The 27,432-nt window shown below is 36.8% G+C and overlaps 2 protein-coding genes across 2 annotated transcripts; both read left to right on the top strand.

Moving 5' to 3' along the window:
• The first annotated feature begins 3,866 nt into the window (after positions 1-3,866).
• On the top strand, positions 3,867-12,758 carry LOC307128676 (polymeric immunoglobulin receptor-like). The gene is made up of 9 exons (XM_079820615.1): positions 3,867-4,157; positions 4,445-4,780; positions 4,880-5,176; positions 5,269-5,331; positions 5,407-5,440; positions 10,161-10,249; positions 10,898-10,950; positions 11,036-11,119; positions 11,813-12,758. The coding sequence occupies exons 1-9, from the start codon at positions 4,028-4,030 to the stop codon at positions 11,825-11,827; spliced, it is 1,101 nt and encodes a 366-aa protein (XP_079676741.1). The 5' UTR covers positions 3,867-4,027; the 3' UTR covers positions 11,828-12,758.
• A 12,228-nt stretch (positions 12,759-24,986) lies between these two features.
• On the top strand, positions 24,987-26,522 carry LOC307128681 (polymeric immunoglobulin receptor-like). The gene is made up of 5 exons (XM_079820624.1): positions 24,987-25,096; positions 25,186-25,497; positions 25,586-25,894; positions 25,975-26,005; positions 26,251-26,522. Exons 1-5 carry the CDS (start codon positions 25,036-25,038, stop codon positions 26,276-26,278), a joined length of 741 nt encoding a protein of 246 aa, XP_079676750.1. The 5' UTR covers positions 24,987-25,035; the 3' UTR covers positions 26,279-26,522.
• The last annotated feature ends 910 nt before the right edge of the window (positions 26,523-27,432 follow it).

The raw sequence follows: 27,432 nt of genomic DNA, 5'->3' as shown, positions 1-27,432 counted from the left end.
ATAAAGCTCAAAGTTCAATGCCAAGCGAGATATTTTATTTAACAGAAGTTCCCTTTCAAAGCCTACAGCGAACGGCTGGCTTGGACTACATCCTGGTACTTCCTTCTTTAATTACGTCAGTAGAGCAGTAGAACAGACTAACCTCCGCCCACAAAGAAACGCGAAAAAGGGGGCGCGGTCTTGTTGCTGTCCCACGTGGAGAAGCGGACGTGTCGCGTGGAGAAAAGGAACTGTTGCGTTGAGTGTGTTTATCGCCATGTCGTCGAGACGCTGATATTTTCATCCAGGAGTCAAATCACCTTTGTTTGGCTTTCCCAGGGACGCTGTAGAGATTATTGAACGCATACATCTCTCCGTTAAGAGGCGTGACCTTTCCAACATGCGCTAAGCTGCTGTCGAATCACAACACAGGAACTGCTGGCACGTGCGCTAAGCTGCGGTCGAATTACAACACGGTAAGCGCTTGCACAATCAGAACTCGTTACGTGTTTCTGAAGGAGGGACTTCATAGAAAGAGGAAATCACCAGCCGTTTTTAGGACAGTGAAAACAGCGGTACACAGATAAGTACATTGTATGAAAAATACTGTGTTTTTTTACACGCGAAACATGAACACATGTTATATTGCACACTGTAAACACAATCAAAGCTTCAAAAAAACACGAAGAACGGGACCTTTAATGCTTTTGATAACTGATACTGAACACCCATTAAACAAGTGGAAGAAATATTGATTTGCCTTTTATCTTATTAAAGGTCCTGTTCTTCGTGATCCCATTTTTCAAACTTTAGTTAGTGTGTAATGTTGCTGTTAGAGCATAAATAATACCTGTAAAATTATAAAGCTCAAAGTTCAATGCCAAGCGAGATATTTTATTTAACAGAAGTTCCCTTTCAAAGCCTACAGCGAACGGCTGGTTAGGACTACATCCTGGTATTTCCTGCTTTAATTACGTCAGTAGAGCAGTTTGTCGACTAACCTCCGCCCACAAGAACACGCGGAAAAGGGGGCGTGGTCTTGTTGCTCCCGCGTGGAGAATAGGAAGTGTTGCGTTCGTATAGTTTGTTTGTTGCCATGTCGTCGAGACGCTGTTATTTTCATCCCGGAGTCAAGTCACCTTTGTTTGGCTTTCCCAGGGACGCTGTACTTAGAGATCATTGAGCGCATGCATCCCCGTTATGGTAAGAGGCGTGACCTTTCCGGTAACGTGCGCTCTGCGTGCGCTATGCTGCTGTCAAATCACAACACGGGAACTGCTGGCACAATCAGAACTCGTTACGTGTTTCTGAAGGAGGGACTTCATAGAACAGGGAAATCTTTCAAGCCGTTTTGAGGACAGTGAAAACAGCGGTATACAGATAAGTAAATTGTGTGAAAAATACTGTGTTTTTTTACACGCGAAACATGAACACATGTTATATTGCACACTGTAAACACAATCAAAGCTTCAAAAAAACACAAAAAACGGGACCTTTAATATGTTCCGTCTGTACACCCCTAACCCATGTGGCGCAATGTACAAACTGATTGCGCGTGTGGCCCCTTTAAGACTTGTTGCCCTTTTAAAATGACGCACCAAAGTGTTGAGTGAAGAAGAAATGCGAGCCGATCCGAGCTGCAGTATTATATGTGTGCGTGCATCCTATAAAACCACACACATACTCATGCAGCTTTAAAGTCATCAAACGAAAGAACTGTGGTTGACTGAGTTCCTGGGCTCTGACCGACCCACCAGGGCAAGTGTTATGTTAGAAACTAAAATTTCCAATTCCAAATCCTAATCTAATTTCTCCTCCCTCTATGGCATCGATGTGAAACCCCCTTTTTGGCACCTTTTATTTTTAAGGGTGTTAGATAAGGAAACATCGCTACTAGCCAGTAATACTAGAAGGAAACACTTGTCGACTACATTGCACGTAAAGTAAACAGAGGTGGACAAAGTACACAACTCCATTACTTGAGTAAAAGTAAAAGTACTACTGGTCAAATATTACTCCATTACAAGTGAAAGTTGTAAAGATAGATTTTTACTTAAGTAAAAGTACAGAAGTACTTGCTTTTAAAAGTACTTAAGTATCAAAAGTAAAAGCGTTATTTTATTATTTTTGCATTGTTGTATGAATGCACTGTTCCATCATGGGTGTTTAAGCTCCGTCTGACATGCTAGCATACCTTGAACTCATTTAAATACTTGTTTAAAAGTTACAAAACTCTTATCAAAGTCAAAATCATACTAGAAAAGAAAGGTTTCTACATTGTGTTTGTTTGACAGGATTATGTAAAACACATTTCTGAAAGGACTTTAGTTAACATTATTAGCCCAACTACCTTTGCAACTAACATCATTGTCGAACGTTACCTATGCGTTAGCGCTGTATCCACAAGGCTATGGCAACTTGGTGGGTAAATCTATAAAAATCATTTGACCAACCATACTTAAAGGGTTAGTTCACCCAAAAATGAAAATTCTGTCATTAATTACTTACCCTCATGTCGTTCGACACCCGTAAGACCTCCGTTCATCTTCGGAACAGAAATGAAGATATTTTAGTTGAAATCTGATGGCTCTGAAAGGCCTCCATTGGCACAATGCACGGTTCACTCTCAAGACCCTTAAAAGGTACTAAAGACGTCGTTACAAAGTCCATCTCACTACAGTGGTTCTAAAATAACTTTATGAAGACGAGAATAGTTTTTGTGCGCAAAAAAACCCTAAATAACGACTTATATAGTGATGACGATTTCAAAACAAGGCATCATGAAGCTTCGAAGCGTTATGAATCAGTGAGTCGATTCAGCAGTTTGGATCGCCAAATTTCAGCAGTTTGGCGGTTTGACACGCAATCCGAATCATGAATCGACTCACTGATTCATAACGCTTCGAAGCTTCATGAGGCCGTGTTTTGAAATCGTCATTACTATATGAGTCATTATTTAGGGTTTTTTTGCGCACAAAAACTATTCTCGTCTTCATAAAGTTATTGTAGAACCACTGTAGTGAGATGGACTTTGTAACGACGTCTTTAGTGTCTTTTAAGGGTCTTGAGAGTGAACCGTGCATTGAGCCAATGGAGGCCTTTCAGAGCCATCAGATTTCAACAAAAATATCTTCATTTGTGTTCTGAAGATGAACGGAGGTCTGACGGGTGTCGAACGACATGAGGGTAAGTAATTAATGACAGAATTTTCATTTTTGGGTGAACTAACCCTTTAATACCAGTGTTAATTTTGACAGCAAATTGTGATTTAGTTTTAGTCATAGTCTTTTGACTATAACATTTTAGGCATCTGAATTGTTTTAGTTTTAATCTAGTTTTAATTAACTATAATACAATTTTAGTAGATTCAATAGACTAAACTTCAGTTCTTGTGGTCTGGCGTCTGAGAGGCAGCTTTCTGTGTGCACTTTCGTGTCGTCGCACTTTTTCAGACTTATCCACGTCTGCTCTTCTGAATTTTAACTTTTAAGTATGACTATGGTTGCGCGCACTGCATCTGGAACTGCCGTCTTCTATTTTGCCATCAATTGATTAGTGTTCAAAAAATACTTGGAAATCATTGAACTTCATGTGATCCTTCAAGAGTGATTACTGATAGGCTGTCTGCAAAAAACAAAAAAGGAATCACGTTTTAAAGAAGAAAACAAATCATCCACTGACTTTCAAAGCGGCTACGACTTTCTACTTCGAGGACCTTGATAGAAATGTAGTGGAGTAAAAAGTACGATATTTGTCTTTCAAATGTAGTGAAGTAAAAGTAAAAGTTTCCAGAAAAAATACTACTCAAGGAAAGTACAGATACTCAAAAAGTGTACTTAAGTACAGTACTCAAGTAAATGTACTTAGTTACTGTCCACCTCTGAAAGTAAATCATTCTTATTCAGAATCATTTACACTTCTCGTCCAAGACTAACATATGCAATCAAGCATTATGACATTAGGCTAGCAACCAAAAAGCACGGAAGCAGAAACTGAGAGTCTAAATATATTTAGAGCATCAAATAGGGAAACCTTCTCGCGTGATAAGATGTTTCTTAACAAAAGGAAAAAGAAGACGTGCGTGATAAAGATGCAGAGAGAAGAAACATTGCAATTTTTGGCCAGAAGGAATGTCAGTTTGAAGAAGTTCATTATGTTTTTCCTTTGGTTCATAACAGGCAAGTGTTCAGTTTATTCACACGGTTAGTGTGTTCTACTGTATATGTATATGAAGGGATGTTCTGTGTTACTCTAACATTTTTAAACAGCATTTTGTAATTTTTTTTTATAATTAGGCTACTGACTTTTAGTCATGTCACTGGAGTACTTAAGATGAACCTATATAGTGAAAAAGGGATGAAAGTAAAAAAAAAGTGCATATTTTGTGTTGACTAAAGTATTAGTAAAAGAAAAAAAAAGTCATAAAAGAAATGGTGCATCTAAAAATGATTGTTCTGTTACTCAGGTCCTGAATGCACATCAGGACAGGCGAGCAGAGTGTTACCGGTTCAGACTGGAGGATCTGTCGTTATTCCATGTTATTATGAGAGGAAATACACAGAACACAAGAAATACTGGTGCTTTGATGCCTCGGCAGTGTACAATTACTGCTCTATTCTGGCATATGCTAATGAAACCAAAGGAAATGTGTCAGTAATCGATCATCCAGATCAGAGTTTCTTTACTGTGACTATGAGAAACCTGCAGAATAAAGACACTGGATCTTACTGGTGTGCTGTTGAGATTGGAGGAGTATTTCAAATAGATGAAAAAGAGCAGCTTCATCTCACAGTTCAATCAGGTATGAGATGAGTTTCAAATAAACTTTGCAATTTAACAGAAATGATGATAATTTTTCATTTTAAATTGAATCTCAGATGACTCATGTCTGTGTGTTCAGCTCCTGATGTGTCTGTGGTGAGCAGCAGTGTATCTGGACATGAAGGTGGTAATGTCAGAGTCCAGTGTTTCTACAGTTCTGGATATCAGAAGAAACTCAAACAGTGGTGCAGATATAAAGATCAGGGCTGTTACACAGTGGGGAGGACTGACACATCCCAGAATTCATCAGTCCAGATCAGTGATGATGGGAGAAGCTCCTTCACTGTGCTGATGACTGGACTGAGACTCAGTGATTCTGGATGGTACTGGTGCTCTGCTGGAGATCTGCAGGTTCCTGTTCAACTCTCGGTCACTGGTAAAACTCATTCACTAATCAAATCTACATGGGTTTAACTGCTAGGCTAGGGGAAAAGGCTAAAATAAGTTTGCATCTTTTTCTGTGTTCAGTTCCGGATGTCTCTCTTGAAGATCCACATGTTCCTGTTCTCACTGTCACTGAACCAAAACCAAGTAATACAGACTCTTATTGGTGGTTATGACAAACTCATTAATTATTTGAATCTTTTCTTAATTTCTATTTGACAGCAGTTGTGACCACAGAAGCACATGAGAGAAACAGGTTAGTTAGTAGCTAAGATTTATATTTTCTGTAATGGGCTTCATTAGATGCTGTCTGTATGACAGAGTTGAATTTATTGTCTTTCTGAACATTTCATTTATTTTTGTGTGTGGTGTTGTCTTTTATGTGGTTTGGCTTGTTTATTGTTCTTTCTTTAGTCTCAGATTCATTTTGGTTAATTTCTCTCCGTTGTTTCAATCAATAACATGTAGACAATCACAACACCAGTGTTTTTTCTCAGTGCTGAGTTATTTACGCTCACTTACTATAACCAAAGTCCCTTTAAAGGGTTAGTTCACCCAAAAATGAAAATTCTGTCATTAATTACTCACCCTCATGTCGTTGGACACCCGTAAGACCTCCGTTCATATTCGGAACACAAATGAAGATATTTTAGTTGAAAGCTGATGGCTGAGAAAGGCTTCACACAGGCCTCCATTGGCATTCAGTACATTGACACTTCCAAGATCCATGAAAGGCACTTAAAACGTCGTTACAAAGTCTATCTCACCACAGTGGCTCTACAATAATCATACAATGCGACGACAATAGTTTTTGTGCGCAAAAAAAAATCAAAATAACACCTTTATCCAACTTGTTCTCGACTTCCGTGTGCGCCTCCACGACGCATGCGCGAGAATATGACGCAGATCCGGCGTTCGGACATATGACCCAGAAGCGATTTGTTTACGAGCAGAGGAAGACGCGCGTGTCTAAGCTGTTGGATTCTACATTGATCGTGCTTTAGGTCTCGGCGTAGTGCTCAAAATGGAGCTTAAGTGTGTATTTCATCGATTCCCGAACACCGGCGCTACGTCATATTCTCGCGCATGCGTCGTGGAGGCGCACACGGAAGACAAGAACAAGTTGGATAAAGGTGTTATTTTGATTTTTTTTTGCGCACAAAAACTATTGTCGTCGCATTGTATGATTATTGTAGAGCCACTGTGGTGAGATAGACTTTGTAACGACGTTTTAAGTGCCTTTCATGGATCTTGGAAGTGTCAATGTACTGAATGCCAATGGAGGCCTGTGTGAAGCCTTTCTCAGCCATCAGCTTTCAACTAAAATATCTTCATTTGTGTTCCGAATATGAACGGAGGTCTTACGGGTGTCCAACGACATGAGGGTGAGTAATTAATGACAGAATTTTCATTTTTGGGTGAACTAACCCTTTAAGACGAGCCATTTCACTTGGCGGCCATCTTTAAAATGCCTTTTGGGCAACTATTTCAGTCATTCAAGTCCCTATCTCAGCTCCAGCTCCTATCTCTTTGAATGGGGAAATGAAATTTCATATATGAAATCACCAATGAAATCTGACAACAACTGTATCATAAATGTGGTTTCTGCTCAAATAAGTAAAAAAAAGCATATTTTTCAGGCTGGACCAGGCTAATGCGCATGAAAAGTCCTGAGTGTGCATCTCAGAACATTGTTTCAATAGCAGCCGGAGCTTCTAACGGCAGCTGCACTGACGAGAAGACTTTACCAATCGCCATTGGCTCTTTTATTTAGAAGTGGCACTTATTCTGCCATATTGCGCGTTGCACTTTGTCCCATACAAGTGCACCATAAAGTCTTTACTATAACGTGTGTTGACACAGTGTAAATAATAGATTTATTGTTTGCAAAGCAAGTTTTAACGTAAGAGTGCACTGTTTTTTGAGATTAATCATCAGCTAATGGATTTATTTTCATCTTTTCACTAACTGGTGTAGCAAAAAATAGGATACAGTAAACTACACTAGTGAGGCCATCGTCCTCTTTTGCATAGCCTATGTCTATTTTAGTAGTGTGAAATGGTTTAACAAGTAGCTGTTTCCTCAAAAAACTGGCATGAGTGTGTGTCTGTTTGTGTTTGTGTATATATATATATATATATATATATATATATATATATATATATATATATATATATATATATATATATATATATATATATATATATATATATATATATATATATATATATATATATATATATATATATATCATATACACAGGGCTTGACATTTGCACATTTGGCGGGTTGAATTTTATATATAATATATACTTTTTTCAATTGCAGTCTTTAAAAAGGCTTCAGAAATAATAAACTTAGTGCAATGTATTGTTGTCAAAAATAAAAAAAAAATCGATACTGAAATATCTGAAACCCTTCTAATACTCATTTTCAGGGCCGGCCCAAGCCTTTATGGGGCCCTAAGCAGAATTTTATTTGGGGGCCCCTTGGAACGACTATTGTCAGTTCTTCATAATTCGCACACCCTTTATCAATGCTATTAGATGTAGCTGCGTTGCTTACATCATGTCTGCCTGTCATGTTTTGACCCTTATACGGTTTTTAATTGTAACAGTAGCAAACCCACAAGAGTGGTCAGATGTGAACTTGCACTTTAATATTCAAAGGCTAACAGTTCTACAGTTCCGACTGGGATATCTACACTAAAAATTAAATTTTTATATATATATATATATATATATATATATATATATATTTTTTTTTTTAAAGAACCCTCTTATGATGAATATGCTCACAATTTTTGCCCCAGAATTATTTGATGAATAAGTTCAAAAGAACAGCATTTATCTGAAAAAGCTTTCAAAGAATTCTAAAAACAATTTTTTTTACACAACTGTTTTCAACACTGATAATAATCATAAATGTTTCTTGATCATCAAATCCTCATATCAGAATGATTTGTGAAGGATCATGTGACACTGAAGACTGGAGTAATGATGATAAATTCAGCTTTGATCACAGGAATAAATTACATTTTACTATATATTCACATAGAGAACAGCTATTTTAAATTGCAATAATATTTCACTATATTACTGTCTGTTTTTACTGTATTTTTGGTCAAATAAATGCAGCCTTGGTGAGCAGATGAGACTTCTTTTAAAAAAAATAAATGTTGATGGATTTCTTTAAAACGTTAAACAGCTTTTATTTTGGCAGAAACACCTTTTATTGATTTATAAATGATTCTCATTACGAATTTGGGAAGATGTTTGCTGCATGTTGCGTTCCCAGATTATCATTTTGAGCGACTCAAACATATAGTAGCCTACTTGCAGAGAAGCATTTACTGCTAACAGAAACTGAAAGCTATGCTGTAGCCTACTCCATCCAAAACATGCAGCACGTCAGATAAGATATTCACACTAAACCATATCACATTCTCAAATCCATCCATTCATAAAAAAGTTGACGTAGCACCGTTTCAGCGCTGATTTTTCTCGCACTTTGGACTTTGAACCTTGGCTAACAAGCTAATAGTGTCCAGCCAATGGTGCTGCGAGTTCGTGCAGCGCTGTCAGAATCAATCCGTGCATATATTAGAACACTTTTTAAAAAAAAAGGTGCAGTAATTGTTCAAGGCCATTTCGCGATTTCAATAAAGCAACATGCAGCAAGTAATTTCATGTGCTCTTGGGGGCCCCCTGGTGGCGAAGGGGGCCCTAAGCAGCCGCTTAGTTCGCTTATGCCTTGGGCCGGCTCTGCTTATTTTACACAGAATAGACACACAATACCAGCTGCGCTTTCTCTCTCTCTCATCTCTCCGACAGCTAGAGTATTGGCGAGTATTGACTTAAATCCAGTCAGTTATGTTTTAAGTGAACGTAAACACTTGAGAAAGAAAACGCATGTGTAACAGATCCGTGCGTCAAGTCTTAAAGTGACAGCAGCCTAATATACCTGCTGCCAAATTATGAGATACTAAAAATATCTATATGGCAGTTTTCCCCAAAATTGTGGCCAGTGAAAATGCTGAGTGGCTAGTAACTTTGGAAAACTACTAGCAACAGTGGCTGGTGAGCAAAAAAGTTAATGTCAAGCCATGTATATACACCGATCATGCATAACATTATGATCACTGACAGGTGAAGTGAATAACACTGATTATCTCTTCATCACGGCACCTCTTAGTGGGTGGGATATATTAGGCAGCAAGTGAACATTTTGTACTCAAAGTTGATGTGTAGAAGCTGGACAAATGGACAAGCGTAAGGATTTGAGTGAGTTTGACAAGAGACAAACTGTGATGGCTAGACGACTGGGTCAGAGCATCTCCAAAACTGCAGCTCTTGTGGGGTGTTCCCGGTCTGCAGAGGTCAGTCTCTATCAAAAGTGCTCCATGGAAGGAACAGTGGTGAACCGGCGACAGGGTCATGGGTGGCCAAGGCTCATTGATGCATGTGGGGAGCTTTTACATCACGTGGATGGCCAGGTGCATGTGCGTCGCTTACCTGGGGAACATATGGCACCAGGATGCACTATGGGAAGAGGGCAAGTCGGCAAGTTGTTGAGGAGCACAACAAAGAGTTTGAGGTGTTCAATTTGACTTGGCCAAATTCCCCAGATCTCAGTCCAATCGAGCATCTGTGGGATGTGCTGAACAAACAAGTCTGATCTTATTCCGCAGCTTACAGGACTTAAAGGATCTGCTGCTAACATCTTGGTGCCAGATACCACAGCACACCTTCAGGGGTCTAGTGGAGTCCATGCCTCGACGGGTCAGGGCTGTTTTGGCAGCAAAAGGGGGACCAACACAGTATTAGGAAGGTGGTCATAATGTTATGTCTTATCGGTTGAATATATAAGACTATATATATATATATATATATATATATATATATATACACTATGATAAAATGTGGTCAAATTATAGGATGAACGGTATACTTTTCCATGATTTCTTCATGATTACAGGTATCTGGAGGTGTGGATTCCACTTGCTCTATTTCTGCTGATGGTGGCGGCTGTGATTGTGTCAACCATAATATTGAGAAAGAAGCGCAGTCAGTATTGATAGCTTTTCTTAATATATGACAGATTTGGTCAATCTTAGGGTGCGCTCACACTTGGATCGACTGCCTGATCTGAACCAGAGTTTGATTGCTTTTATATTTTGTTTTTTGAACCTTTGGTTTTGTTTTCAAAGTGTCAGGCTGTGAATGTACTGCAAACGTCCTAAAGATCACTAAAGATCCTAAAGAGTCCATTTGTGCTCTGCTGAAGGCAAGCAGGAATATACATTCTCTCTGCTTGCAGTTTAATGCGTGTCAGGAAGTAAGAACACACAAACACACATCGAATCATACGTCATCAATCGGGTTCACTTCCGTGATTTAGAACGATAGCATTCACATCAGCAGCGAACTGTACCAGAGTAAAAATTAACCGTACTCCCCAGACCACCCTTTTTATGCGGACTCTGGTATGGTTTGTGAGGTATGGCATATTTGAGTTCGGAAAACAGCGTTCACATCATCCAAACAAATCAAACAAAAGTCAATCGAACCCGGTTGCACACCAAAAATGCTAGTGTGAAAGCACCCTTTGAGTTTGATCAGCTGCGTATTCAGAAGCTTTGCACATGTATATTTATACACTTTATGCTGATGTCTAAGAAGGACTGATAACATCAGTTGTTCTCTCACTAACAGACAGAAATAACACCCACATCACAGCAGTCAACAGAGATGGAGCCCGTGACGCAGTAAGTTTGAGCTGACAAACAATTTGAGTTAAAACTCATAACTGAGAGTCTCAGAACAATCAGATGTGTTCATGATTATTCACAGGGAGACGGAGTCAGTTCATCATCAATGGTTGCTGAGAATGACGTGACTTACAGCTCTGTGAAAGTACGACCTAAAACTAAAGCAGTAAGTGAATTCACAAGAATATAAACACAGATTTGTACTGTAATGTACAAGTGGGGCAAAAAAGTATTTAGTCAGCCACCAATTGTGCAAGATCTCCCACTTAAAAAGATGAGACAGGCTTGTCATTTTTATCATAGCTTTAACTATGAGAGACAGAATGAGAAAAAAAATCCAGAAAATCCCATTGTCTGATTTTTAAAGAATTTATTAGCAAATTATGGTGGAAAATAAGTATTTGGTCAATAACAAAAGTTCATCTCAATACTTTGTTATATACCCTTTGTTGGCAATGACAGAGGTCAAACGATTTCTGTAGGTCTCCACAAGGTTTGTACACACTGTTGCTGTAGTTTGGCCCATTCCTCCATGCAGATCTCCTCTAGAGCAGTGATGTTTTGGGGCTACCGCTGGGCAACAAGGATTTTCAACTCCCTCCAAATATTTTCTATGGGCTTGAGATCTGGAGACTGGCTAGGCCACTCCAGGACCTTGAAATGCTTCTTACGAAGCCACTCCTTCCTTGCCCGGGCAGTGTGTTTGGGATCATTGTCATGCTGAAAGACCCAGCCACGTTTCATCTTCAATGCCCTTGCTGATGGAAGGAGGTTTTTACTCAAAATTTCACGATACATGGCCCCATTCATTCCTTCCTCTATACGGATCAGTCGTCCTGGCCCCTTTGCAGAAAAACAGCCCCCCCCAGCATGATGTTTCCACCCCCATGCTTCACAGTAGGTATGGTGTTCTTGATCCCAATGATCCCAGGATGTTTTACACAGACACTGAACATGTGATTTCATCTCATAGTTTATTCTCTTAATCACAGGTGCACGTTCTGCACTGAACACCTGAGGAGATATGAATACAATAGCGCTGAGCTTGAAATGGCTAATATACTTTTTTGTTCCATGCATAATTACAAACGCAAAGCAAGGAAAATCTCAATCCAGATTTTAATGTATATTTTATAATTTACTGTCCCTAGTGGTAACACAGTGTAAGTACAGTACATCCATGTACAAAACAAGTGGTTAAATCTAAAAGAAGATTGCTAATTTCACTGTATAAGGGTTTGGAATCAAATTAGTGTATGAATTGTTGATCGTAGCATAAAGCATTCAGAATATATTGAAGTTGTAATGTCAAAAACATTGGCAAATACTTTTACGTTATTTGACGTCTGTCTTTTTGTTAATGTGTTTTGCAATTGTTTATTTCGCAATAATCTAATAATAGTGTCTTAGCATTGAAATTGCTAAATATTAAAGATATTTTTTGTTTTAAACCAGTTTATGTTAATCAACATTATTTTTTATTACATTTTGTTTCATATTTTGTTCATATTCAGTGCAATGCCTCCTCTAAAAATGTTTGTAAACATATATTATTATTATAGATTTCCTTTAAAATAAAAAGATATCTATAATTTTATTAAAAAAAAGTATTATGTTGTATGTTAAAAAAATAGAATTGTGCACACTGCGTGATGTTTAAACTATTTTGAACTGTATCCAAATCTCGGACAAACAAGATATCAAGGAAGACGTGTCATGTAACGCTGATTCTTTATAATCTGAGACTTATGTAATTGTTGCCTAATTGTTCATTTCCATCAAATATAATATTTGGCAAATCCGTTAACGAAGTTGTGTAGACTATTTTTTGTGTACTGATCTATTTTCTCTTGCCCGGGTATGTTTGTTTTGACGCTTGACAGGAACTCTGGTTCCTCAATGATTACGTATTTCCGTTTTTTGTGAGAAAGGTCTATAGCATAAAAGACTAAGAGGCAGCATTGAGTTTCAGAGTAACTTGAGCTCACTTTGCTTTTGATTGTTCTCGTCACATCGTTTCACATCACTGAACTGCGTGAAAACATTCAAGCGGCCACGTCACTTCCTGTTCCAAACCCCTAAAAGTAACCGACACTCATTCTATCTTATTAATGTAACAAACTCATTACTTTAACTAAACATCAGGGGCCTCATTTATTTCATCCTAAAAGTGCGTACAAACACCAGAACCTGCACAAAATTCCCTTTTTAAAACCCAGCCAGAGGAAGATTGTGCGTACATGCATCTCCACCCCGAAATAACGTATATGGAGCTTACTACGCCTAGTTTTACTATGCATATCCTCATCTGCACATCATTTGCATATGTATATTCATCCACGTGATACCATGTTTAACGGTACAATACATTATGAAAATATGAGATAACAGATGTGCCGTCACATTACATTGCTAAAAATCATTCAGTAGCCTATCCTTGCCTCAATCAAAATAGTGTAAAATACATTTCAGAGAGAGAGTTTTTCTCAATGTTTTCCCCTGGCCAAATAGTATTTTTAATTGCCTTACATTTTTAATGGACACAGATAGGCCTTATTGCTCTTATTGATCATTATTTGTGCAAAAATCTTTTCTCAGACCATGAGTTCTGCTATTATCATGCGCCTATAGCAATCCTCGCTGTAGTTAAAACATTAAAACACACCATGCCACAGGAAAAGTGTTCAAAAGCCTCGCATCCACTACAAATATTTCTATTTATTAGAATATAAAAAATATTTGTAACTTCTGGATAATGATTTCATGTAATTTAAGCGCTTAACTCCATTAATGAGAATTACATGTTTAATCTAAATGTGTATATCAGATGTAAAACAGAGTTTTCTCATTCTTTTTATTCATTTAAACTGTTATTGTGAACATGCACTGTGTTTATGATTAGGATTTAAAGTGGTTTTCCTTCATCTGCCATCAGTCCTTCAGCTCACCATCGGTGTCGCCAAACTGCTCTGTTTCAAAAATGTTTGTACGCATGGTTTAGAGTTTGTGTACATGTGCGCAGATTTTCCCGTCAAGTTTGTTATTATAAATCACAACTTATGCATATGAACTATGGGTTTAACGGTACACAAAACTGACGGTTCGGTACAAACCTCGGTTTTGAAGTCACGGTTTGGTACAGCATTTTTACAAAATTGCTTTTTATTAAATGATATTTTATTAATGTAGTTCGGGAGAAACACGCCAAATAAGCTACTCAAGTGTCACCAGCTGTCTACAATCAGTAATCAACATATCTAACCACCTAAGGATTCTCTACAGTCTTCAGAATCCCTCCACCACCCCATCTCCTCACACTTACACTTCCTATAGCCTACCTGGGAGGGGGATACTCTGCGTTCAGGCCAATTACCAAGCTCAGAGCCCTCTCTCCCTGGACAGCACACCAAATACGTTTACCAAATTAATCTATCCTACTTATTTGAAAGTGTGAACTCGTGAAACAATGGTTTACTGAACAAATTGTGACTGTCCTTAAATGAATTAAATTATAACTAAAAGTTTCTTTAAAAACAATGCTGTAAACTATACAGGGAGCCCTTACTTACACATCACTAAAATATTAAAGGTTAACAACAGAGCCCAAACTATTAGCCTAAATTCAGTTACTATTTATTTTTTAGATATAATAACACTCAAATAACACATTGTATGCAATTATGTAAACTTCACATAAGGCAGTTTTTGCATTAACTTCTAAATCTAATTATAAAATTATGTTTTTACTCCAATTCATTGTTGAAATATAATCATTTATACACAGTGATTGTCATTTTCATGACAGATTTATTTAAACATAACAAAGTCAACAGGTTAAGTAGAATATAATGAATATAACGGCTAATATAGTGCATATATTTAGTGAAAAAAATAATTTCACTAGTGAACTAACAGCTGTGGACACTGAATGACTGCCTGATGTAAATGTGATCCTATGTGATATTGTTTACAAGCTGTTTTATTGACGTCTTTCCGCCGTTGAAACACTGATTGAGCGATTTCATGACATATGATACATTTCAGTGAGTTGTAATGTATACTCAACATACCTTCAGATGTTGATTCATGTTTATTCTTTGACTAGAAAGAAATGATCGCGTTCACTCGCACGCCGCACTGCTGCTTGAACTGACGCGCATATACAGTGATCTGTCACATCACATTAAAGAGCCTCAAAACGCCATTTATCGTTGGAATTTTGTGATAAAATGGACAGATTACTTAATATGTTTGTGTGGGAACTCAAATTGAAGTGTGTTCTGCACTTAAAACAAGCCTACTGTTTACTGTTAAAGATTGCATTATGTACCGTTCGGTACACACGTGCACTGTACAGTTCTCAGTGTAATGTAAACACAATCCAGCCATCGCAGCATTGACAGCTGCACATAGCTTGGTGTGTATACGAGACAACGGAGGATGGAGTAGAACACATCTGAAATTTTGCTTTAGCACCCAAAAGTTGACCAGCCATTTATTGTCTGTAAAGGATACACAATTTTCAATGCAATGTGTAACCTTGTTCTCTTAGTTTTATGAGATTTGAAATGCGTAGCCCTACAACTGAAAATCAATTTAAAGGGGTCATGAATTGAGAAATCAACTTTTCCTTTTGATATATAAAAGGTCATGGTAATATAAGAATATCCTGTAAGTTTCAGAGCTGAAAACTTCCTTGTTAGTCAAACAACAGCTTTTATTGACACCAAGCCCAGCAAACGATCAATTTCAGACCTTGACGTCATCGTGTGGTGAAACACCGCCTCTGCAGAAGAACAACGCCTTGATTCTGTAGCCCCGCCCACCGACTCATGCCTGAGATGATATAGGCCTGCATAGAGCTAAACCGCATCGAACGTTTAATAAACATACCACATAAGCTTAATTCGTATTTCAATATTATGAATGCATGGATTAACTTTATTTTTAATGAACATTTAGCTCATGTGGGGAAGACATTTCACGTCTGTTCCTTCATTTCACCACGGATTCGTTTGTAAACAAGAGACTGGATTTGCAGACAGGATGAGATTACATGAATGAATGAAGCAACACACTAATGTGAGTAAAACATGTTTTTATATGTGATAGTATTGAATTGTTACCGATCGTATTGATTATGTGTACATGTCTAACTGAACATACCTTAGCACGCTGTCAAAGGCTGAAGAATCCTGTACTTGTGGTGTTGTGGTTCATTGCGATTCGGGATCAGACTCGGACATGTAGCCTATGGGCCAGTGCTCGCAAAGCCCAACGTCCTGAGGCTATGTGCTTTCCAGACGGGCAACCAAAATGTAAACCGGGCCTGCCGACGGGATATCTTAAATAGTGAAATAATTTAAGATTATTCAAATTCGTTGTTCACTCTCTTGACTTGAAGGGCGCCTAAATTGACCTCAGACAAATCATGAGCCCTTTACAAAGAAACCCCAACAACTCAGCTCGACTTTGCACCTGAGCCACACTTATTTTAAATATTGCACAGGAAACAGGGATCTGCTTATTTATCTAGATACAGAATCTACTTTATGTTAATAAGTCCTGATTGTCTGCTTTATCAGATCACAGCGATCACATGTCAATGCCAATACGAAGCCTATATGTATAGTAGCTATACTAACGTATAAGAGTGACTGAATGAGCAGTCCGCTCAGACAGGGGCAATTCTAGGATTTTCATTTTAGAGGGGCTCAGCCCCCAGTGAGGGTATGAAAGAAAATTGATAAGACTTTAGTTTAGGTCCAATTCTCACTATTAAGTAGCTATTATGCATATTAGTATATTGGCTGTTTATTATTTCGTCTCGGGGCATGCATGGCCTACATACACTCTAAAAAAAAAAAGGTTCTATATTGCACCAAAAATTGTTCTTGGCTCGTAATCATAGGGGAACCTTTTTTAGTGCTATATAGCACCAATTTTGGTGCTTCAGTGGTTCTTCAGCGGTTCTTCAGAGGTTCTTCACCGGTTCTTTGACTAATTGTGCTATATAGCACCTCTGAAGAACCGCTGATGAACCACTGAAGCACCAAAATTGGTGCTATATAGCACTAAAAAAGGTTCCCCTATGATTACGAGCCTTTTTTTTTAGAGTGTATGTGCATTTTAAGATGTTCTGAACGCCAAAAAATTTGATAACAATAGCTTGAAAACAGTCAGTTTTCAGTGTCAGTGGGCAGGTATGACTGATAAAGTTTTTCCATTTTTGTCAGGGAAGAAAGTAAACATATGTTTAACTGATATTTGTATGTTTTATGAATCACGAAGGCTAACAGGAAAGCTAGGAAACTAAATTTATTAAAATTAATTCACAAAATGCACACATTCATTGGCTACTAATCTTATGCCCAATATAGCTACAAGCTGAAAAAAGCTGAACTTTTTTATTTACTGAGAGCTACAAATGGAATTATTTTTTTACAATATGCACACATTCATTACTATTAATCTTGCCAATCTGAAGGAAATGGCTTTGTTAATATTTCTTGTTTGTTAATTATATTATAAATTAGTAGGCCCTTTTCAAATCAAAATTGCGAAATTAGAAAAAAATGTATTAATTTGGCTGAATATTTTTGTAATTTGTTTAACATTTCTGACTTAAAGAAGCAGCTGTCAAATATGAAACGTTTAGTTTCGTTACATATCTCGCACTTGACGTCGAGTCCTGCTGCTAAAATTCGTGCTCAGCCTCAGCAGCTTCTGTATGAGCATACGGCCCGCCTACTCTGATTTGATTGGTTTTCTCAAATATTTTGACATTGACGAGCGGTGACAGACCAATGAGGCTCAGATCAACGCACACACCTCTGCTTCTGACGTTCGACACCGCTGCGGATTGAAGAACTAGAGGAAGTTTATTATTTTAGAGTTCGAGATGTGTAGAGAACAAACCTCATCACAACATTTTACAAGTGGATCCTCACCGTCATGCAGTTAATTTGGATTTTTCTTTTGCTCATAAGAGGCAAGTGTTCTGTCTTTCTGTTTTTAATTTATTCATATTCTTCATGAATGTGCAGATTCTTAAAAATATTAACATAAAAATGTTAGAGGCACGCAAACATAATCTCAGCATCATCCATTCGTGAGCTTTGACAAAAAGTAAAACAAGTTGCAATAGACCTTTCTCACAACTTCCGTATTTGCGACCGGAAATACGCAATCGTCGTGGTAATCTTCTTCCTCCCCGGGCAGGGCTACATGTAATCAAATGGCGCAAGCAACCAGCAAGTGTGATTGTAGCTTACCGGGCTGTTCTTGTTATTCCCAAAAGCAGCCATATCTGTCGTTTCATTCCTTCCCTGTTGATGGTGGAGTTTGACGGAAATGGATTCAGGCTATCCGGCGGGATGAAGGATCAAACTTCCCTGCTCGTGTCCTACAACCCTTTAAAGGCAAAGCGGCTTATGACACACCTCTGTGGGAAAATTTAAAACGAATATGTTAATATTGTTTCACTGACGGAACTACTAAAATAAACACGCATGCTTTGGATGTTGCCTCGTGAGTCGTGTATATATTTTTTATTTTCAAAATGTATGATATTGTATTTAATATTCACTTTTGCAAAATGCCTCTGTCACGGAGTAATCCCGTGATCATGAATGGACTGCTTGCACGTACCCCATATCTAACACATACATAGGCCTATATTGTTGCAGCATTAACACAGTCTGGTTATGGATAGTGATATCATACATACTCTGACTTGTGCAATGTTTTTGAATGTTTGAATGCATTGTGTTTCATGTGTTTCAGATATGTGGGGATAATATGTGCATTTGTTTGTAATGTGTAGTGGATACATGTGCAATGTGTTTGGGTAAAATTAGCCGCTAACATTGTTCATTTACAGGGGTGGTAAAAGTACTCAAAAGTTATACTCGAGTAAAAGTATATATACCTAAATAAAAAATGACTCCAGTAAAAGTAGAAAGTCCTCCATTTAAACATCACTTGAGTAAAAGTACAAAAGTATCCAAATTAAAACGTACTCAAGTACCGAAAGTAAAAAGTAAATATTCAAATTACCTGTAAATATCAATACTTAAGCAGATAAATTGTTTTGGGAGTGATATGCAATGCTTTAATTGAACAAATGATAAGATTAGATACTGCAATTAAGAATTTGTTATTTGCAATCATAAGAGACAATGAAGCACCTTAACACAGTATAGGGGTTGAACTTAAAATAGACATGCTCCATAACATTAGCTGCATCAAACAGACGATGTGCAATATATTATTAACTAATTTAAAATTAATTCAAAAGCTACAACCACAATGACATATTACTTAACAATTTGTTAATAGTGATGTGCCTCAACAAGTGAAGTCATGACATAATGAAACCTTTGCAAATCGTTATCTAATGATTAATTAAAGCAGACAACTGGAAGTTGAAATACATGGCTTTGACCCATTGTGATAATTAACAGATTAATTTACATTTATTAGTTAATATAATATGTTGTTAGGGAATTAGTACATTGTAATATTTAATTAATAGAAATCCATGTATTACTTAACCTATTAATCATATATAATGTTAATTAGTTGCTGATGCAGTAATCATTAATAAATTATTTAGTTCTTCATGAGTCATACATTAATTCTTGATTATCTGTGCATTAGTTAAGCATGAATTAATGCATATTAGTGCAGACGTATTGTAAAGTGTTACCGATGCTTTCATAGTGTGGCGCGAAAGAAAAACGTTTGGGAAACACTGCGCTAACGTTAGTGTGGCAAACCTAGTCAGCTTTTCCAAGTCTAGCCCCGACTGGATCATCCATGACCGATTGACAGCATGTAGGGAGAACAGCTTACTAGCTTGATTCTCTCCTGCACCCACGTTTTTTGTTGGTTTGGAAAGCAAGTGTAATAAATACTTGGAGCGGGCATGGGGAAATGTATTGGAGTAAAAAGTAAACTTTGTCTTTAATATTGTAGTGGAGTAAGAGTGAAAGTAGATGCAAATAAAACATACTCAAGTAAAGTACAGATCCCTGAAAAAAGTACTTAAAGGGTTAGTTCACCCAAAAATGAAAATTCTGTCATTAATTACTCACCCTCATGTCGTTGGACACCCGTAAGACCTCCGTTCATATTCGGAACACAAATGAAGATATTTTAGTTGAAAGCTGATGGCTGAGAAAGGCTTCAGATAGGCCTCCATTGGCATTCAGTACATTGACACTTCCAAGATCCATGAAAGGCACTTAAAACGTCGTTACAAAGTCTATCTCACCACAGTGGCTCTACAATAATCATACAATGCGACGACAATAGTTTTTGTGCGCAAAAAAAAAATCAAAATAACACCTTTATCCAACTTGTTCTCGACTTCCGTGTATGCCTCCACGACGCATGCGCGAGAATATGACGCAGATCCGGCGTTCGGACATATGACCCAGAAGCGATTTGTTTACGAGCAGAGGAAGACGCGCGTGTCTAAGCTGTTGGATTCTACATTGATCGTGCTTTAGGTCTCGGCGTAGTTCTCAAAATGGGGCTTAAGTGTGTATTTCATCGATTCCCGAACACCGGCGCTACGTCATATTCTCGCGCATGCGTCGTGGAGGCACACACGGAAGTCGAGAACAAGTTGGATAAAGGTGTTATTTTGATTTTTTTTTGCGCACAAAAACTATTGTCGTCGCATTGTATGATTATTGTAGAGCCACTGTGGTGAGATAGACTTTGTAACGACGTTTTAAGTGCCTTTCATGGATCTTGGAAGTGTCAATGTACTGAATGCCAATGGAGGCCTGTGTGAAGCCTTTCTCAGCCATCAGCTTTCAACTAAAATATCTTCATTTGTGTTCCGAATATGAACGGAGGTCTTACGGGTGTCCAACGACATGAGGGTGAGTAATTAATGACAGAATTTTCATTTTTGGGTGAACTAACCCTTTAAGTAAAGTAACAAAGTATTTTTACTTCATTACTTACCACCTCTGTTTATTTATTGTTATTATAAATAACCACGATACACATTTGCTTAATTTCAAGTCTTTATTTAATATGGGTTACACAGTATAACAAATATAACTTACCGGCTTTAAACACCAGTGACCAAACCTTTAGCGTTTTAAAAGTGAAGTATTTAAACATGGTGGACATGCTGTCTGAATGGGAGAAACCATGTTGGGTGATGTCATGTTTTTTTTTTTCCAGTATTACAACCATTACAACCTTGTAAAACAAGGTTTATCTTTGTTAAATCATTTGTTGTATTGTTATAGTGTAACTTGATCATGGATAGATAGTTTTTATATGTTTAAGGGGATAAGTAGTGCATATGTGAGGAGGTAAAACTTACCTGTAGAATGGTACACTCCAGGGTGTGGCCTACTATAAATGGCTGCTGGAGTTAGTACATGGTGGGTAGAGTGAAGTTGAGTCTATAGAGGGTCAGGTTGGGTTTGTGAAGTAGAAGCACAGTAATAGAATATTCTTTTTGAGAACAGCTTGCTGTTGCTAACAAAAAGAACTTAACGTAATTATTAGGGGTGTAACGATTCGTTTTAACAACGATTCGATTCGTATCACGATTTGAGGTTGTCGATACGATTCAAGGACGATTTTGGTTCATTTAGAACGATACGATCCGAAACGATTCAGTGACCTGAAATCGATTCAGTAACTTTTTAGCCAAAAATTGTGTGACTGAAATAAATATCTGGATACTGGTCAGTGCAGGTGAAGTTTCCTAGATTCCAGTTGTTTTTTGTAAGGGAATCAGGTATCAATTAATTATGGATATAAACAAACAAGTAAACAACAATTAATGGCAAATGCATTCAAATTTTATTTGAATAAAGTGCAACCAACAGTTTAGGTTGAATTAACAGGAAGTTAACCTTTTCTGCTCTCATTTTCAATATTCAATACATATTCAATAAAAGCACAGTAAGTGCAACCAACATTTCAACAGTAGGTTAACCTGCTACTTCTGCTTTTGTTATCCAACATAATAATATTACAATATTAATATCAAAAATAAAGTGCAACTAACTTCTCTTCAGGTTTAATTAATAGTAGGTGTACCTGTTACTTTTGCTGTTGTTTTTCAACATTAAAATAATACAAATACAATATTAATATCAAAAATAAAGTGCAACCAACATTTCTTCAGTTTGAATAAACTGGCTGAACCTGCTACTACTCTCAGTTTAATAAACAAACAATATTTAACAAAAGATAAAATGTAACCAACTACTCTTCAATGACTCTTCAAAGATTTCTTTTTCAAAAATATCAACATGATCTGACCGCAGAACTCTTCTCTGTGTGTTCACTATATCACCAGCAGTACTAAAACTCGCGCTGCTGGCACACTGGTCCCAGGAATGCACAGGTAACATTTAGCAAGGGTTGAAAGTACAGGTAACACGTTACTAACTTAGCTCTTTCTCCTGGTGACTTGATAATTTCTCGCTCGTTGGCTTCTCCTCTGCCATCCGCCATGCTGTTTTGTTTTCTTAGCGCTGCTGCTGGTGCGTGCGTGGCGATGATGTCACAGATAGGCAGACTGAATCGAGTAACGTTTAACGCCTTTATCATTAAAAGTGCTAAGAAAAAACATCCATTTAAAGTCTGACGTGCTTAAATCCAATGCGTTATTTCCTATGATCGATACAATCGATTGATTACCTTTTAAAACGATGTTAGATCGATATATGTCGTCCGGAAGGCCAACTTGCCGAGCACAGATCGATGTAGTTAGATCGTAGGAAAATAAATCGATACATCGATGTAGTAGATGAATCGTTACACCCCTAGTAATTATATATATATTTTTTTTCAACATTTATTTTATTTTTATTTAACTATTTTTTTGTACATAGTTCTTTGTTTTGACTTTGCTGTGGGATTTGCACTGTGTGCCCAATAAATTCACCTCAACTCGGATTCCTGTCACCTTGGTCTCATTATGCCTCAGATCGCGAGTGCAATCGCTAACAGCCTCCATACATATTGTGCATTTATTTTGTTTTAAAACATAACGTGATGTTAATCAACATTATTTTTTATTATATTGTAAACATATATAATAATAGATTGTCTTTTAAAATAAAAACATATCTATAATTTTATTAAAAGTATTATGTTGTATGTTAAAAAATAGGATTGTGCACACTGCGTGATGTTTAAACTATTTTGAACTGTAGCCAAAGTCTGGATAAACAAGATATCATCTTGGTCAAGGAAGACGTGTCACGTAACGCTGGTTCTGTTTATTAACCGCTAGAGCGCAAAAAGTTACGGACTGCAGCTTTAACAAATTCAGTTTAATTCAAAGTGTAGGAGTAAGGGCTAGAAATGGGATTGGGCCTTTGTCTTTTTTTGCATGTGATGTATTTTCTGTAGTTTTTCAAAACCAGGAAATATAAGTGCATCAAATAATTAATATAAAAATTTGCTGTTAACATTTTTTTTCCCCCCATTTCCGACAGCAACTGTGAGCACAGACGGCAGCACTGAGAAGAACATGTTAGTATTAACAGTGTCACGGTTACATTTTTTGTTCAGCTCTCATATGTGCATCTTTGTGCTGTTGTCATATCTGTCTATTCTCTCTTTCAGACGCCACGTGATGGTGACTGTTAAGGTTAGTAGTTAGCAGACTTTTGTTTTGCGGTAGGAAGTTCTCATCGCAGTTTATTCTAGTCAGGAACCACCCATGCAGACAGGAAGTGACCGTCTGATATAGTGACCAACCAGAGTTCAGTTTGTTTTCAAGTTTGGACAGCAAGCCAAATTAAACCTTAAAGGAACACTACACCGTTTTTAGAAATAGGGCTTATTCAACATCTTTCCTACATTTAGATATGTGGGCAAATGCATTTTTGTCTCAGTGCATGCATTGTTTTAGTTTGGCAGGGTCGTCGCTAGCTTAGCTTAGTATAATGAATGGAATCCTTCTTATAACATTATTTGATATGCATTCTTATGATATTGAAAAAATGTCTTCATGATGTTGTTTTTGAACGTTCTCATAACATTGAGAGAAAACGTTTTGAGCACATTTCCAGAACATCCTAATGATGTTATTTGTACTTGATGAATGTTTTCATAATGCTGACAGAAAAAGTCCTTAAAACAACATTCAATGTCCTTATAATGTTATTGATATTTGATGAATCTTAATGTTAATGTTCTTGTAATTACTACAAATAAAAGTTCAATTTCAATATTATGTTGTAAGTAAAAATAAGGTTATAGGAGAATGTAACATTATTGTAACTTTTTAAATAATGTTCCAGTCACGACAGAATGATTTTTAGAAACATTGTAAATCAATTTTCCCACAAAGTTTTCAGAACATAAATTTGTCCGCTGGGTGATTTCTGTGTATTTGAGACACTGTATGTTTTCTCCATCAAACTGTCCTCTTTTCAGTCAATTATCCTAATAAATTTCAATGTCAATTACATCTGTCTCTGTTTTATCTTATTGTCCTTTAATAGTCATTAGTTCCTGTTGTGTTTGGTTAATCAATCATAATGTGTACACCCAGCTAAACTGGGTCGTGTATAGCACCATAAAATTGAATACGCACAGACATAAACAAAACTGTCAAAAAATTATTTTTTAAAGTCAGTTATAATGTTCAGTTCATTACAATTAGTTAATGCATTACACAAGTGTGAAAAACTTAAAATGACCAAACTTATTAATGTAGGTTTATTTGCATATATAAACATACATTTGTTTGTAGTTCATTCATTTTTGTTCATAATACATTGAAATGAACATCAATTTAAATGTTGTAATAGTGCTGTTCATTCTTAGAAACCTGAAGAATGAACTAATATTCGCAAATTGAAACTTTAATGTTTTTGATAACTGATACTGAACATACATCAAACAATGGAAAAAATATTGATTGCACTTTATTTTATGATAAAGATCTTTTCACCCCTAACGTGGCGCAATATTTGTAAGAGCATTTTCTCCTCCCTCTATGATAATATGAGAGCAGAAAGCAGAAGATGAGCAGTTGTGCTGCAGTGAAAACCTCAGGAAACATCAGCAAGAGCAAACACAATGACCACATACGCAAAGACAACAATATTCTACCTTTCAATCGGGTTTTGGCTCATTTCAGGTGAGAGTATTAAATGTAGTTCTGTGTTTGTTTAGTGATTTATTTATCGTATTGTCCTGGACGTAATAAAGGTTTGTGTGTTTGTTTAGGTGTTGAATGCTACACCGGTGGGTCAAAACATGTTTTAACTATTAAGCCTGGAGGATCTGTCACCATCCCATGTCATTATGATGAGAAAAACCCACCGCAGAAGAAATACTGGCTCTCAGAAATTGATAATTTTCGTAATTACACAAACACAATAGAGGAGAATCTGTCAGTTATTGATCATCCTGATCAGAGTCTCTTTACTGTGACTATGAGAAACCTGCAGAACCATCAGACTGGAGTTTATTATTGTACTGTGGAGACTGAAGGACAGTCGACTGTCACATATGATATTTATCTCAAGGTTCAGCCTGGTATGAGGATTTGTAATTATTTTTATCACATTCTTCTCTGATTTCACACATGTGTATGTTATAATCTCAAATTACTCTGTGTGTTCAGCTCCTGATGTGTCTGTGGTGAGCAGCAGTGTATCTGGACATGAAGGTGGTAATGTCAGTGTCCAGTGTTTCTACAGTTCTAGATATCAGTATAAACTCAAACACTGGTGCAGATATAAAGATCAGAGCTGTTACACAGAGGGGAGGACTGACACATCCCAGAATTCATCAGTCCAGATCAGTGATGATGGGAGAAGCTCCTTCACTGTGCTGATGACTGGACTGAGACTCAGTGATTCTGGATGGTACTGGTGCTCTGCTGGAGAGGCACTGAATCCTGTTCAACTCACGGTCACTGAGGCAGAACCAGGTACAAATCTTTTTCAATAATTTACTATTTTGCTACTACATATAAACAACTAAAATTGTTTTGCTTTCTTCTTTTGACAGTAAACGGGGACACAGACAGTCCGAGAGACTTGTTAGTATTGAAACTTTTCTCATTAAAATGAGCTTCCTCTCAGAATAATCTTCCTAGAATTATTCTATATTTGGCTGTTTTGTCATCAATGCTCAATTAACTATTTCTCATTATTGTGATTTAATGTTATAAAACAGTTATCAAAGTCTTTCTTCTAGCAAAATATTTTCTTGAATGTGTCTAAAATATACAGAGAAACATGTTCAGTTGTAATATTTGATAGTGTATTATCTTTTATCTTTCAGAGAGCGTTTCTGTCTGTCACAGAACTAGTTTTCTCCACATCGACCAGGAAGATCAGCTGATTAGAAAAGTGCTGATTCTGCTTTTGCTTTACACTCAGTCAGCAGACTAAAGATCTGTGTGTAGAAGGTATTAGACGTCTACATTTTCTAAATGCCTAAATGTCTGTAATGCATTCTTTTCTCATAATTTTTCTTCAAATGTATTTTTTTTCTTTTATCAAAAGCAACTTACAAATGAGGAACATAACAAATAAAACTACAAAAAAATGTTCATGTTTGTATTTATTTATTTAGCCATCAACTTTTACATCAATACGATATACTGACCTCACAGACATCTGTCATTCATATTAAATAACTATTTGGGCTTAAATTCAGAGGCATCAAAAATATTGTATATGAAAAATTATATATTTCTCAAAGAGATACAAATAAAACTTTAAAAGCTTTCTGTGAAATCTACAGTTTATTCTATTGATGAATCAAACCAATCAGAGGTTGAAATTTCAAGGGGAGAACATTTTTGGTACAACACCAGAACACACTATTCTTGTGATGTCTGTGGAGGTTCACGTGACACTGACATGAAACGAAACCAGACTTCATTCACCCCAGTGGAAAGCATGTTTAAACTGCCTAAATCACTCCCTATCCCCTATATAGTGCACTATGTCTATTTGCCATAGTAAATGTGTGAACAAGTGAACGATTTCAGCCGCAGCTTCAGTGTCTTTATGATGTAGGGGGCGGGGCTTCAAATTCTAGAGAGCATTTGATTGGACAGAAAATGAAAGCTGAAGCAGAATGATGTCGTTAAAACTGTTGCTCATATTGGTGGCTATACATTTTAAATGCATATATCTTCCAAATGTGAATTTTGGCATTGTTTTGAACACTGAAAAAAATTATTATGGCCCGATTAAATTAAGCATGATTAATTTGTGCTCGTTTAAATAATTTAAATTTAGTTTTTTGATTTTAATTAAAAAAATTAATTGGTTTTATGGGAATTGCATGTGTTTTTGTTTAAATTGAGATCAAATAAATTGATTGCGACCACTTACGATAATTTTGTTTAGTAAATTCAACTAATCATTTTTTTCAGTGAGCTTATAAATAACCTTAAATCTATCATATTCATTCTAACAGCCAAAAAACTGTTTTTAAATGCAAATTTTTCTC

Source organism: Gobio gobio (genome assembly GCF_949357685.1).
Source record: "Gobio gobio genome assembly, chromosome: 6".
NCBI lineage: Eukaryota > Metazoa > Chordata > Actinopteri > Cypriniformes > Gobionidae > Gobio > Gobio gobio.
Note: the sequence above shows the minus strand (reverse complement) of the source record. Positions and strands in the feature narration are given on the sequence as shown.